Source organism: Falco biarmicus, chromosome 1 (genome assembly GCF_023638135.1).
Source record: "Falco biarmicus isolate bFalBia1 chromosome 1, bFalBia1.pri, whole genome shotgun sequence".
Taxonomy (NCBI): Eukaryota; Metazoa; Chordata; class Aves; order Falconiformes; family Falconidae; genus Falco; species Falco biarmicus.
Genome location: NC_079288.1, coordinates 40,288,260 through 40,303,330, shown reverse-complemented (window position 1 = coordinate 40,303,330; position 15,071 = coordinate 40,288,260). Strand labels below are relative to the sequence as shown.

Sequence of the window (15,071 nt, the reverse complement as noted above, 5' to 3'; positions counted from 1 at the left end):
GATCGGATCTGGCAGATTATGCAGGCAGGGGATGACTTGAGTCAGTTTGCTGAACTGACAATAAACTTTTTGTGTTCTTTGTGGGTTAGCTTTCTGTTGGCTCAGCAGGCTGCTAGATTGGATTATATGTGCCATGTGGAGCTGCACCCTTCCTTATTTTCTTTCTTTTCTATTCTGGAGAGACCGAAATGAAGCTTGTTAATAGCGGTAGGTAGTCCAAAGCAGAACTGTGGTTTCTGTTATCAGTTGGAGAGAGGGAGTTGTATATTACAGTGTCAGAGCGGAAAATACAAGGATTACGTGTGCTCTCAGAGAGCTTAAATCAAACTTCCCTTTCTGAATGGATAACAGTTGAATAGTTGGGGGGGTTCTTTTTAACAGTCTCTGCATTCAGTACTTTATGGATCTCTCTGGTCCTGTGACTAATTTAAAACTGCCAGGATTTGAGAATAGCAAATGTAATGCAAGTTGTTCCAATGTTTCTATTTTATAGATAACGAGAAGGCTGGGAGTCGTGATATGATACCTATGGATGAACTCGGCCCAGGTAAATTCAGTCATAGATCAAGCTCTCTGTCTGTTTCAATAGAGCACGCTGTCACTCACGGGAAAGTTCAGCTATTTCTCTAGGAGATATTATTTCAGATGGGTAAAGCTGACATTTTAAAATAGAACATTACCTTAACGAAAGATTGGTCATCGTCTCCCCCACCCCGTCTTTTTTTATTATTATTATTTTAAACACATGTAGAGTGTACGCACCAATTTCCCCACTCCTTTAAGCATATATTGGAGATACACTGAGCCAGCTTTCGTTCTAGTCTCTGGCCCTTGAGGCAGCTGCGTTCCCTATTACAGATCTGGAAGTCTGGGGATTCAAAAAGAAAAAAAGGAGTTGAGAATTTACTTGAATGTAATGCTTGTGTTTAAATCCATTCTGCCTGTGTTTTCTATGGGTAATGCCAAAAATAAGTTCATATGTGTAATATTCTTGGCTCCACTTTTAATTTACCTACATATAGCCAAGCCTGGCTTTTCCTATAGACTGAGAACAGCCACCTGCTGTCAATGAAGGGCTTTGAGATTGATAAGCTCTGTAGTTTAAGGCTTGTACAGGGTTTTTTTTTTCTTTACTGAGGTAGATAAAGGTGCTGTGTCTCTTGGGAATTTGCTTTACTTCTTCCAGTTGACGTTATTTTTATTTAAATATTTATCTTAATACCTCCAAATCAAACAGTTTGATACACTGCTATTTGTGATCGTAGCTGAAAAAAATGGCAAGTTAGAGCCAAACTGAAAGCCAAGCATGTTCAGAAGTTAAAATAACAGGTATATATTACCTTTTGTATTCCTAGAAAAATGAGATGCCACCTGCCATGAATCAACTGTCCATATGTATTTTGCCTAAGGGAACACTGAAACATTTGTTCTCACAATGGAAGAAAATAACTTCAGAGAAGATTGCCTGGCAGGATAGCTGTGTGCTAGCAGGTTCTGCAGTATGGGCAGTGCTGACTGTTTATAGTCTCAGTATTAATCGTTGCCTTATGCTTTCAGGAGTTACTGATACGGCTCTGAGTACAAAAGGAAATGCAAATTAACAGTAAATGTACAATATCAGACAGATTCTCTAGGCCGTTCTGTTCCCCCATCTTTTTATCACTATTAGATAAAATCTGTCAAGTTTTCCTGACCCCAGCTCTTGAGTGCCTTTTAACTCCAATAGTACTCTAACTTTGTGCTGTTTCAGAGGTCAGCTGAGAAGGGACTAAATTAATTTATCCCGTTTACTATTCTTAATTCCAAGTAAGTGGAATAACAACTTAGTATTTAATCTCTTGCCTTGAGACTCTTCCAAATGCCATATGTTTTTTGTCTTACGGGCATATTTACATGAGGAGTTAGACTGTATTTTCTGATTTTAACTTCATTGTGCACTGTTGTATTCTGGAGGCTTTGTTCTTTTTCAACTCTGGAGTGAACTGGCAGATATACAGAGCAGAATATCAATGTGCAGTCCTCTTGGGCTTGTACCTCCAGTAAGCAGCTCTGTTATCCCCACATAGTCCACACTAGGCTACGTTGAGCCTCCAGGAGAGACTGGCCTCACTTACATTTGCAAATAAAGTGCACTACAGAGTACCAGAGAAAGTTGTTCTGCATCCCAGCTTGTATTTTTGTTTCTTTTTATAGCAGAAAGTCTTGTGCCCTGGTTTCAATTGTGTGTTTTTCTCTTGCCTTCCTCTCTTTCTGACTTCACTTGTCCGAAGATCTTTCTACTTTGTTCACTGTCTTTTAGGGAATTCTCACCTGTCTCCAGCTTTGTGTTGTCCATTTCATTTTAATTCGGATACTTCTGGGTTGTGTAGTTGTCTTTCTGCTGCACTGCTTTGGTACTGAACTGTAATTGCCTCAAACATGTTAGAGCGTGCCAGTGAAGAATTCAGTGGATTTCTGTGCCTCACGCATGTTAGAAGTACCCATCCACTCAGCCAGGTCCTTCCAGCCCAGAGTATTTATCCTGCTCCTCTGCAGCGTACAAGACTGCTTGTTCCAGAACATCAGCACCTGTCTGCTGCTTATCTGTTGCCTTCTTTTGTCAGGGTTCAGTCGTCTTGGTGCTTAGGCCTTTACTGTTTACCCACATGGGCTCTTTCTCAAGATTGCAAAAAGAAAATTGCTTATTGGTATTGGCTCGTTTGCTAATGCTGTGGGGGTCATCCTTCTCTACAAAGGAAAGTAATTCACTATCAGTGTGGCTAGGGCGGCAGAAAGATACGTTCCCCATCAGCTGGCAGTACTAGACCAGTCAAATTCCTGTTGTCTGGAGCAATGGGAGGGCCTGGGAGGTGGAAGAAAACATGTATTATGAGTTACCATGGGATGCGCTAGACAGCCCCGTGCAGAGATGGTGCAGGTCTGTCAGACTTTATCAGCTTCAACCAAGTGGCTCTGCAGCGAGTACTCTGAAGATCATCAATGCTTATTGTCACAGTGCTGCCTGAGGGTGGCTGTGACCCTGAGCTGTCTGTAGAAGCAGCGGAACTGTGATCTCAAGGCTGTATGCCAGACTTGTGAGTTCTCTAAAACTGTATCTGTGCCTCAGTTAAGCTACAGTCAGTCAGATGAGAGCACCTGGAGGTTGAAAATTGTTCAGACCAGAGACACACAGTTCAGATGCCCCTGTCCTACATGACCATCTTCAGGCAGAACTTTTCCTTTCTCCTCCTCCCCTTTTTTGGTGGGTCTGGACGTTTGATCTTTGTAAATTGAGAGGTGTGTGAGGGCACGGATGGGCTCACACTTGGCAGGCATTTGGTCCTGTAATTTGTGATGACGTAAAAATGTTTCTGCAGAGTGAATGGGAGGTGGTCAGTGAAGCAATACAGAAGACAACAAGCAGAAAGTTGAGAGAGGAATAAACAAGCCAAGAATGGGACATGCCTCTATTGACCAATATAGCTTTTGCCTGTACATTGGATTGTATTAACTGAGAATAACACACTTACACCTTGGAGCAGTAAGATCTGTGTAGGTCTCCTTTAGGCCACAGAAACAGAGTTAATTCTGATCGCCTTTTAGAATGAATCTTAAACATGGGAGAAGCAGTATTTTCTGCTTTCTTCAGAAAGCTGTGGTCCTTGGAGCACTGGGGTATTACTTCTCTGACGCAGCATCCTTCAAGGTTTGTTTTTTTCTTAGGTCAGATCATGAACTTCCTATCTGCTGCTGCTTATCTTGATAGAGTCATAGCATAGTCTGTGGTTTTCAGAAACACGTAATCCATTAGCAGAGCTGGTGTGTGCGGCACCGTTAGCATGCAGACCATGCAACAGTGGGTGACAGTATGAATTGTAAAATATGTTGGAACTTAAGATACGAAGAACAAAGTTCTTGACTGTTCTTTGTTGTTAAATTATTGTCACTGACTAAAAGCATGATCTACCTGTTGCTGCTGTCCTGGGTAAGCATGTTTTTTTAGTTTTTTTAGTAGTATTAAAGATCTGGTTTGCTTTTAATATTTTTTTTTTTTTATTACAGTCCGACCTTGCTCCCTGGGAAGTATCACAGCTGCAATACTTCACTTAGTAGCTGTTGCTTTCTGGGGTTAGGTTAAATGTTTCCTTTGTATCTTGGCAATTAATTTAAAAGTGCAAAAATGCAAATTGATCCATTACATCATTGTGAGTATAAATAATATTAGATTGTAATAAGCTACCACTCAGTTGTTGTGAATTTGATTTTTTGGGAAGTTGGCATGTTTTCATCATTTAAATACACACCTGTGTGAGCTGCTTACTCCTCAGTAAATGAAGAATCTTTAGATTAGGGTATGACTTACTGGCAGTATTCATGCCTGTCATTTGAAGGAGGGTTATTGGTCATGTGTTCCTCCACAAATGCTGGCTAGGTAGCTGGGTACAGTTGGCAGGCTCTAGGTTTTTTTTCTTTTTTCTTCAAAAGGAATAGCCAAGAGTGTTAGGCATCTTCATTGTCAACAAATAGCTGTAAGTAAAGCTCTGTGTAGCAGTTATTTCCATGCTTTAACATTTGTGTACTACATGTATAACTCTTAAAATTCTGTAGTTATGTTTAGGCAGCATGGTTAAATAATCCGCTACTATCCATGATGTCATAAATATGTGTTAGTTCAGGTGCTCATTGCAGGTCTGTGTGCACTTGGGATTCTTGAGATATATGGGAAAACTACAGCTCTTTTAAAACTGCTGGCTGTGGCCAGCGTAAACGTCATTTAGGGCCCTGCTCTGCAGCTGTGTTTGGTACAAGTCAGTCTAGTTGTATGTGCTTCTGTCATGTGGGCAAACAGTGCCTATTTATGCCATGGGAACCCAGCAAAAAACATTACTTACTTTTTCTTAATGACCTGTTGCAGGCAAGTAATAAACCAAGAGGAGCGTTTTGACAGTTCATGTAAAACCTTCTTGTGGTATTCTAAGAACCCAGTTTGTCAGGACATGAAAACATTAATGATCCCTCAGTTACGCTTGGGAAAACAAAAGCCTACAGGAGCTATAAATTTGAGTGTCATTTACTCCAGATTACAATGCTGTCAAAGCAGAGCAGGAGAGGATCTATTTGTCACTGATAATGAGGGAAATTTGATGCTTCAGGAAGATAAATTAAGATTTGCATTGGCTGACAATGATTCAAAGCAAAGGTTCTGAAATAATTAGTGCCATTTCTTTATAAAACCTTCTCACACTTCTCTTCCATGTGTTCACCATGCTTTCATATTGTTTCTTAGTTGTCAGGAGAAAAAGCAACAACAGGTGCTACTTGGTAATGACAGACAGTCCAAGCACAGCAGGGTTTGCATCAAGATTTCTTCCAACTTGACAGGCCCTTTCTCTCAGTGCTCTGAAGGGGACTCTTCCAAATTGTTGTCATGTCCAGCTAGTAGTCAGGCTCAGGAAGAGTGGGAACATGCTGCAGAGCATTCAGAGAATGAACACAGCCAATTAATCAGGCTGCTAAGCAAGGAACACAAGATTTGGGCTGAATTTGGAGCTCATTAGCCTCAGGGCATGAGATGACAACTTGCTGCTTTCCTTGGGCACGCTAAAAAGTGCAGCAGGCTGGGATGAAAACAGTGCTGCTTGCTAATGAGTGCCAGCATCTGGCAGTGATATAAAAAGAAGGGTTTTCTATTTTGTTTTAAGCTGGTAAAAATGAAATTTCAGAGCTGGAGCACATGTGAAAAGCAGGCTGCCAGCATCTTTGGATCGTGATGGTTTATTTCCCCGTTTCTTTGCTGAAGAATTCTGCTTGCATCAGCTCCGTTTCTGCTCTTATTTGTGCTTTGTGCCTGACTGTCATGTTATTTCTCCTCAGATGGGTACTCCACCATTGATCACCGGGACAAGGAGCGCAAATACAAAACCAGTGATAACACAGGGGATGCCTCGGAGAAAGAACCTTTAAAAGTGAGCTTCCTCTTAGCCACTGAATGCTAGTTAGTGCCCTTGAAAGAAAGGAAGCCTGGTGTCCTCAGCAAAAAATGTAGGGTAGTTATTCACCAGGGGGCTCTAAAGGGCTTTTTCTATTTTTTAGATAAAGGCGCTGTTTTGTAGCTTAGCACTTGGCTAACTAGAAACAAAAAAAATTGCTGCTTTCCAGTGCAAGAGCAAATGCAGGCAACTGCTATATTCTTGTAAATGGATGAGGTTGTAAAAATAGAAAGTGTTTGTTCTGTCACCCTTGTCCAGGCAGCATTTCCTAGCCCAGTCCTGTGCTCAGACTTTGTTCTGAGAATAGTCACTTCAAACTGTCGCCCTGCTTTATTGTTTTCACCATGAGAAGTAGGTGTGATGCTGTGTGGCTCTGTGCAGCAGTATGGTGAACAGTGTTCGTTTCTGCAACACTCGTTCACAGTCCTGATGGTGGACTATGGGCATGGGCCAGGGAGGGAAAGACATGCATAGTTATGTGTGTGCCTTCTAGAAACAAATTTAGACAACTTCTTAATTTAAAAAGAAAATAAATCTTCACAAAGCTCTTTGTATTGTGCGTTGTGTGCAAATGTGACTTAGTAGGCTCTGTGTAATTTCTGTTGCATTGCTGTACCTTTTCAGTAGACCTTTTACAAAGTTGATAATGCTGTGGCCATCAGTTCTCCCTGGCCTCAAAGCAAGCTTCTGGTTTCCCCTGGGGAAGTAATTTTTAGGAGGAGGAGGAGGATTCAGTCTGTAGAAGGCTGTCCTTAATAACCTTCAGTGCGTTGCTGAAAATACCAGAAGATCCAGGTGATTCATGTTGAGTGGAAACAATTAAACTTCAGTCAATTGAAAAGAAAACCCACTGTTATTGAACAAGGGAAATAAAAATGTGATTTGTAGAAAAATATTTCTATAGATGATGCGTTAGGAAGATGTCCTGCTGCATTGGTCTGCCTGTATTAACTTTACTGGTCATGCATTTTTTGCTATGCCCTGCCTTGCCGTGAAGGTGTACCTGCAGAATGGCTTCAGTGCGTCTGGGCATCTTTTTACGCACAGACCACTCTCTTCAATTTGCCGGCTCTGGCTATAGGTGCACCCCGTTGGAGGCTGCCCAGTTAGAATTTTTGGTAGAGGTGGTTGTGCTCCCTCATTTGGTTTTGGAACTGATAAAACTGAGCTGATTACTCAAGTCATGCAGTGTGCCGCCCTGCTCTAGTGTGGCAGGAGATCGCCCTGCCGGAACCAGTGTCAACAAAATAAACTTTCTAGTTCTCTCATCACAGTTCTAATTTGTTCCGCAAGGGTGCAGTGGGAATGGATGCACTAAGTGACATAAGACTGTGGCTCAGTAGGAGCTTGACAGAAAAAGTCTTTCTATGGAAAATAGTCTAAGCCAGGAAAATTAACAAATACTTGTTATTTTTGCCACTCTGAATTCATTGAAGTGGTCTAATACAACTCTCAAAATTGCATCAAGCAGCCCAAACTCCAGTGTATGCCTAAAGTGAAGCACAACCCAGAATTCAGTGAGTAGCTGCTTTGCTTTAATGAGTAAAGAGGAAAAACATTCCACCTTGACCATGAGTTCTCCCATAGTCTGCTGCCTCTTGGTTTTAAAGACAGAGGGTAACCTGAATCCAGCCTGCTGTACACGTCAAAGGTATGCTCTGCCTCCCCTTAGCAGGGCAGGGCTGAGTAGCTGCTACTCATCCTTCTCCGTGTGCTGTGAAACAGAAATATATCTGTGGGGTCTTCTGACTTGTGACCTCTTTGATAACCATGGCTCTGAGGCTCAAGAGAGGCCAAGAATTGTGAATAATGATGGCAGGGAAGTGTGGCCTTTTGGCTGTTGCAGATGCTTTTGTCAGTATTGTGCCTTTGCTGATCTTGTTTCTTTCTCTACCACTAATTTTCCCTTGTGCTCCTTTAAGCTGACTTGTTTGGTGGTTTTGTTTGATTAATCCGCTCTGTTTTGCCTTTAACTCCTCACCCTCTGCTGCAGAATGACACAAATAGGAAAAACATTAACAGGAGTAACAGGGCTTCGGTGAATCTGGTGGATGCCCGTGACATTAAACCCCAGCCTGTTGACTCCTGGGTCTAATTTGCATGCATGGTAGGTCCTTTTAATGGTAATTGGTGCTAGTGATTAACTTGTCTTGTGCATGATCTGTATCACTGTGGAATCTCTTCGAGGCTAACTGCTAACAGGGTCCTTTCAGACAAATGAAAATGCATTTGAAAAAAGGGTGATGTTTATATTATTCAGTGTTATCTTTAATGAAATGCAATCAAACACCACCGTTTGATTAAAAAAAATAGCCTGTCAGATAACCAGGCTGAAAATTAATATCGTGAATGATTGGTTGTCAGCTGAAATGAGAAAGATTTCTGCTGTTAGGCCATGGGAATGAATTTGAATAGCGTGTTCTTGCTTCCAACTATTTTTTTCCCCTCTATGCTCATTATAAGGATTAGCCTGAGACTTAAGGAAAGCATACCCTTGACTATTTATGGATGTCCCCCGAGGTTCCCATGAATTACACGGCCCTGCCCATCTGCAGGAAAGCTGCTGGTTGTACACAAGTTACTTTGCAAGGAGAGACAATTTTAGTTATACAATAAACGTTGACGCACAGCTCCCACTTCTCAATTCCTTTTCTTTTTTTTTTCCTGTTGCTAAACAAAGGTGCCTTTTTGTTCCTTTCTAGTTCTCTGCCTTTGCCTCTTGCCAAGTTCCTCAGTAATGTCACTGGCCTTTCTTCACTCCTGCCACTGCTAATCTGTCTCCTGCTGTCTTGCTAGACAGCCCTCTACCCTGGTTATACCTTCTGGCACTCCCATCAGATGTGATGCTACGTTTGGAATGGCAGGTTCTGTGCCCCTGGCTATGACTAAAGGAAAATCTTAGCGACTGGGAAGCTTTCCCATCCCAGTGGACAATAGGCCTTTAAAGGCCTAAATTCCAAAACATTGGAGCATCATCCGCCCCCATAATTCTATGCTGGAATCACTTGAATTAGTGAGAGAGAAAACTTTTGTATGTTTTTGGGTAATGTTGGATTTTTTTCTTTCTCCTCCTTCTTTTAAGAGTCTAGTATACGTACTAAGTGTTTACATATTGTTTCTGTTCCCGGGTTGGAAACGCTTGCCCAGAGCAGTCTGTCAGCATTGCCAGTGGAGCAGACCCTAGCACCCTTGGCTTCCCACAGCTGGTCAGCACTGCGTGGTCAGCCTTGTGGGCTCAGCTGAAGGGCCAGAGATAAATGTATGTGTGCAGTGGCTGTACACTTAACTCCTGCACTCCTCCTCTGAGCAGTGAGGGCTTACAGGTGGGGTACAGGCTTCAAAAAATGAACTCTGCTCATTTTCTCCCAGTCCTACACTTCAAGGAACCCATATACAGAGGACAGGTTGGCATTTTCTGTCACTCTCCTGCTGCTGGGTCGTGTTACTTGCTGGTATTAATTGGTTTTGACTTTATTTTGCAGGGCTAGAGTCCAACCACATTTTTTTTAATTGAGGGGGAGAAGCAAACATTGAATCGACACACAGGATCTCATCAGTCACCACTGCCATTCAGATTTGGAGGGCGCTGCATCACTGACCAGGCTGCAGATTCTAGGAGGATGTGGGGAGAAAACACAGCTGACTGCCATTGCCAACCCCGGAGCACCATGCCTTACAGCAGGACGATTTGCTATTTAACTCAGTTATGTTCCCACCAGAAATAGCCACCGCCTCCCCCTCCCTCCCACTCCTGCAAGAAGAAAGCAAGCAAGCGAGAAAAGAGAATCCAAGCTTCCATCTAGCTAGCTGCGTTCTTATGCGACTCTTAGATGTGGATGGTGCCAAGTATGATAAGTGAAGTGAAGGTCATGTGGCAGCAAAGATGACAGCTTCACAAGTGAAAGAGAAACTGCAGAGTATTTGAAATAATATTGTAGGTGTAGCCATGAAGATAATAGCACTTTTCTGGTTTGGGGCTCATTGTTTTGTTTTTTGTTTTGGGGGATTTCTTTTGAACTGTGAATCTTAACATTTTTAAAGGCTTTTTGAAAAATGTTTAGGTTTTCTTTATTACTTCCACAGAAAGTGCAGGAATGTTGAGTGGGTTTCTTGGATTTCAATGAAGAGAGAAAATGCAGAACAAAAACTATTAAATGCTGGTTGAATGAACTGGAGAGTCGATGACAAAATTGATGCAAGCTGTATAATCTGCTTTTAGAGTAAGCTATATAAATCACAGTGCTATATTATCATTATAATCTGGTGTACAATACTTCTGCCTTTTGAATTCTGTAATGGCTCTGTTTTTATTTCCACATATTGAAAAGCAGTTTATTGAAGGTTTCAGTGTCCCTGGTTCAGAAATCTATGCTGAGAAATGGAGTTGGCTGGCTTTTTATTTTCTTATTCTATTCAAAGATTGCAATAAGGAGCTTTTTACATTTTAAATGTACCAGTGTTGTATTGATGATGATTAACAATTTCTTTTGCCATAGCTGTTCTCACATTGGAAGTAAATAGGAGCTTTTCTGTGGGATGTCTTACTTTGAACATGCTATAAATTTTAGATGGGTCTGTCACTTACATTTGATGGTAAATTCATCACTGTTGGATCCGTGTTTGCTTTGGGCTGTAGATCCCCATGAAAAATGCCACAAAGGAATTGGTTTGGCATTTTTTAAGTCATTGTCATGATTTCTGTGCTCCTTTGGTTTTGTTTTGAGATTACATATTTCATTTGGTGTGAAAATCACCTGTGTGCAACAGCTCTCCTCTAAGATGCCAGGGCCTGCTTTGTGTAAGCGGGAATTTTCACCTCACGAGAACATACTCTACATATCCGGTATCTGGTAATGCTGTGAACTAAACAACTTCAGATCACTGATTTTCTCCAGGCATTGGTCAAGGGAGGGCAGCAGATGAGAATAGGAAGCAAATGTCTCACCAGTAGCATCAGAGGACTTTTGCTGATTTTATTTGGTTGCCACTGTTCTTTGCCACATTTAGTTTTAAACAAGCTCCTAAAAACGGTGTGACTGGAAAGCACATTTTTTTAATCCAGCAAGCATCATTTGCGGTTTTCAGTGCCTGCCATTTCCTTTGTAATTAAAAAGGGGAAATATCCAACAACCTCACCTCCCCCAAAATATTACTGTGATAGTAAACATCGAAAATTTTTGTAAAAAAAATTTAAAAAGTTTAAAAAAAAAGGAAGTACCAAGAGCTTTGTATCTTCTTGAGTATATTAAAAATTTGACATGAATACATATATATAAATAAATTAAAAAAATCTATATATCTATATATATATATTGTTGTGCAGAGGATAGGTTAACAAAACCATGTAAAGTAGTTTGCAGGAGAGGGAAGCATTTGTTGATTCAGGGAAAAAGACTTGATGCCAGAAGCTGTCAGTGATTTGGATGATACATGTGCTCCTTCACACCCTCCCTTTTTGAGCCTCATCTTCCACGTATGTTGCAGTGGTTGCTTCTGGATCCTGGGGAAGGTGAAGTTGCTTGGAGCAAATTAAGATAGCAAAGATTTGTTTTTTCACCTGCATGAGATTCCTATTGGGCCAAAGATGCTCAGCAGATCAAGGGAAGCAAAGAGATACATCCATGATTATCTGTGTCGGGGCAGTGTGTCTCTATGTGTAGACATTAAGTGTGGCAATGAAACCAGATACATAGTCTGACTGTATATTATATCAATGGTGCTCTTTTCATACTTGTTCTGCCAATACGTGGAGACCCTTTTAACCAAGCTACACAGAAGAGTTTTATATCACTTTTGGTTATGTACTTGGTGTATTCTTTTTGTATATGAAAGGATTTTTTTAAAAACGTTCAGTAATTAGCAATGGAACCTGCTTTGTAGCTGATTAGAACAGTGTAAGAGAAGGGCCGTGCTGTCAGTCTGTCCCTGATCTACTTCAAACCATATATTTACCAAAGGAGTCTGAGCAAAAGTTCACTTAAAATAAAGACCTGACTGTTGAAAGGAGTCTCTGCTAAGACTTTGTGATTTAGTTATTGTACAGATATTTCAAAGCCAGCAAGAGGTCAACAGAGAAATCTTCAGGAAGGGGGAAGCAAAGTGACTGGGGCCAATTATGTCCATGAACTCCTATCCCAGATATCCTGTGGCTCTCAGTGGGACACTACAGAGACACACAAAATCTGGATGGGAATCTGCTTTGGTCTCTGTCATTAGTGGGCTAAAAACACTGAGGAGTATTTGAGAAGCAAATTCAGACCCTATCCCACTTTCCCCCAAAAGTCCTTTTCGTATTTACACTGCATCTTGTGATAAGCAAACCTCCCTGTCAGGTTAGATGGCATTGGCTGCCCAGGGTCATTGTAGCAAACTGTTCTGTGTTTTCCTCGAAGTAAGTGTTCCTGGCAGCCAGAGTAGTTGTGAGCTGACTGCAGAAAAGATGGTATATCAAGAAGTCAAATACCAAGTCCATGGGCCAAGACTTCCCCTGGAATCACACATCTTACCCCTGCCCTTCCCACGCCTTACGATAATGACTGATTCCCAAGTATGTAGCAATAACCCATCATTTACATTACTGTGGTTTTTTTCTTCTCAACAAACTGCTGTTTGGATACTGGGGAAGGAAAATGGATTGGGGGTGACTTGCATGAGAGTCTATTGCTTTGTGTAATCATCCCACCAGCTGAAGTCCAAAGCAAGATACTGTGAACCAGGTCTGGTGATTTCATGTCGTTTTTCTCTCTGGCCACAAGCTCACTGCTGGGATGTGTGCCCACACCTGCCCTTCCCTCTCCCCTTGTTGGTGCAAGTGTGAATGGCTGTTTGAGCTGTTCTGGGATGTGGGTGGATGAACCCGTAATAGTTGTACTTTGGCAGCAGGGACTGTATGTAAAGAAGGGGAAGTGGCAGTGTGTGTGACTAAGCTGCAGTAGGGTCTAGAGTCTCCTGCTAAAAGGCAGGCAGTGCTTTTTAAGGCTCAGGTATGTGACCTTCTCTTTTCATGTTGGCTCCATTGTGAAAACTGGAGGCAATTGGCCTGCAAAGGGCTGGGGTAGAGGAGATTTCTATCTGCAGAAGTTCTAGTGGGAGGGATGGTTGTGGAAAGAAATTATGGTGTTGCAAGACTCCTGCTAAAGAAGGGGGAGGAAAATTGATGGACCGGTGAGGGCTGAGATGCCATAGGGGAGAGGGAGACTTCTGATGGCATGTAATTACTGCAGAACTTTCTTCCCAGGGATGTGGCTTGCACATCTCCCAGGCATTTTCACTAAGCTGGGGAGGTTTAAAAAAAACACAACCATTTGTGTGTCAGGACTCCCCTGGAGAAGCATCAGGTTTGGTTGTTGAGCGTGTGAGCGATTGTGCTTGTGGTTACAGCTTCCCACGTTGGTCGGCCTGTGCGGAATCGGAAGAGGAGCGTGGAAAGGCAAGGCTTTAGGACATTTTGTTTCTGTCTTGGCGTTAAGTAGCAATTTAGCCATTAGTGCAACTTGACAACTCAAGGTGTGTTGCCAGCTTGAAATGCTCCCCAGAGGACAGCTTGGGCAGCCGTAAGTCCTGATCTTCAGCGACTTCTGGGCAAAACACCTGCCTATCCTGGTTCCACTCCTGCACACTCAGACATGCCAATGCTGCGTGTGTCTGGATCAGGAAACTAAATCTTGTCCCTGTTGCCAAGGCATCACAAAAGGCACCGAGCTGGGGACTAGGAACTGACTTTCTGTAAGTGACACATCAAGAAAGCAAGAGGTGGTGTGTTTGGCACAGCAGATGAGTACGTTCTTGCCAGCTCCAAGGAGCAGTTTTCAGTAATGCTTTCTAGCATGCAAGGTTTATGCTAGGCAAAGCAGTTTTCACTCCTAGAGCAGTCCCGTGAGATTGAAGGTGGTGAGTTACCTTCTGCTACTTGCCTTAAAGTTGAGCGTATAGGCTCAGCTACCTGTGAGAGAGGCGCACATGTTAAACCCTTTAAGTAAGCAAAGCTTCAGAAGCCAAATGGGCACATTAGAGTGGTTGTAGCCTCTTCTGTTGTTCGACTGCCCACTCAGTGAAAACTACAGTGTGCCAACAACTTCAGCGAGCATTTTTGTGCTGTTGGGGTGGAGTTGTGCTCTCACAGTTTTTGAAGGTGTTTATATAGGCAGTTTCTTGCAAAACCTTTTTTTTTTATTTATTTAATGCCCTTAAAATCTGGTGTTTCCTTATCTTTGACAGAGAAGTTCTCTGATTTATTGGTACAATAACTAATCTAGTGCATTTAAGGGTAAGGCATTAAGATCCTTTTTTTTTCTGTCTTAAGTTTTACATCAGGGTAGGATGTTCTGAAGTCCAAGGTGAGGAGGAAGATAGCGCAGATACTACAAGGCCTGCCAATCCGGTTCTTACTGTTCAGAAAAACAAAATAACTAGACTAAGAAGCTTACTGGTAATTAGTAGCTAATGTGTTTGTAACTATCATGTGCCTTAAAATTTTCATGGTAGGAGAATAAAAAAATCAACAATGTGTTTTCTGTAATACTGCTCAACATTCTCTCTGTAGTTTAGACTGGTGGGATTTTGCATTGTATTTACACTGTACTATAAACTGAAACACTTAGAATGGTTTGATTTTACAAGTATGGAGAGGAAAAAAAAAGGTGGATTATGCTTTTCATAGAACAAATGTTACCATGACAGAATGTATTATTATTATAGGATCTTTCCATAATGCAGACAAGTAGAATGCTTGTTAGAAACCAGGTATGTAGGATAACAATTTGGTGTGTTTTCAATAAACCATGCCTGGAAAGAACACATGTGCCATTGGTTATCTTTTCGTTACATCAGGTGTCACAAATATTCTTTGGCTTTGCAACAGCCATTTTCTGTGGCAGGGGATTATTGAACCCTAGCTCAGATCAGCACTCGGTGTTAGTAAAAGGTCAGTGGCAATAAGGGCAATTCCGATATCCTTTAAGCTAGTATAGCTGAAAAATTTTTATTCGTTGCCATATGCTGGAGTTGTAGCGTGACCCTGGACTGTATGTCATGGGGTTTTTTTCCCTTTTTAATATACAAGTATATTTCTGTGGGAAAAACATCTGCATCACTGTTCAAAGG

At 41.8% G+C, this 15,071-nt stretch overlaps 1 protein-coding gene across 15 annotated transcripts in view; it reads left to right on the top strand.

The window, feature by feature from the left end:
* Positions 1-14,763, top strand: part of ARVCF (ARVCF delta catenin family member) — a 290,550-nt gene extending 275,787 nt beyond the window's left edge. For 12 of the 15 annotated variants that reach the window (XM_056338360.1, XM_056338421.1, XM_056338418.1 and 9 more), the window contains 4 exons: positions 494-547; positions 5,854-5,945; positions 7,963-8,076; positions 9,452-14,763. In XM_056338360.1, the coding sequence (XP_056194335.1) occupies positions 494-547; positions 5,854-5,945; positions 7,963-8,064 (248 nt within the window). In that variant the 3' untranslated portion in view covers positions 8,065-8,076; positions 9,452-14,763. The remainder of the gene's footprint in view (positions 1-493; positions 548-5,853; positions 5,946-7,962; positions 8,077-9,451) is intronic. The other 3 variants (XM_056338388.1, XM_056338428.1, XM_056338436.1) reach the window with 1 other exon arrangement.
* Positions 14,764-15,071: the final 308 nt, after the last annotated feature.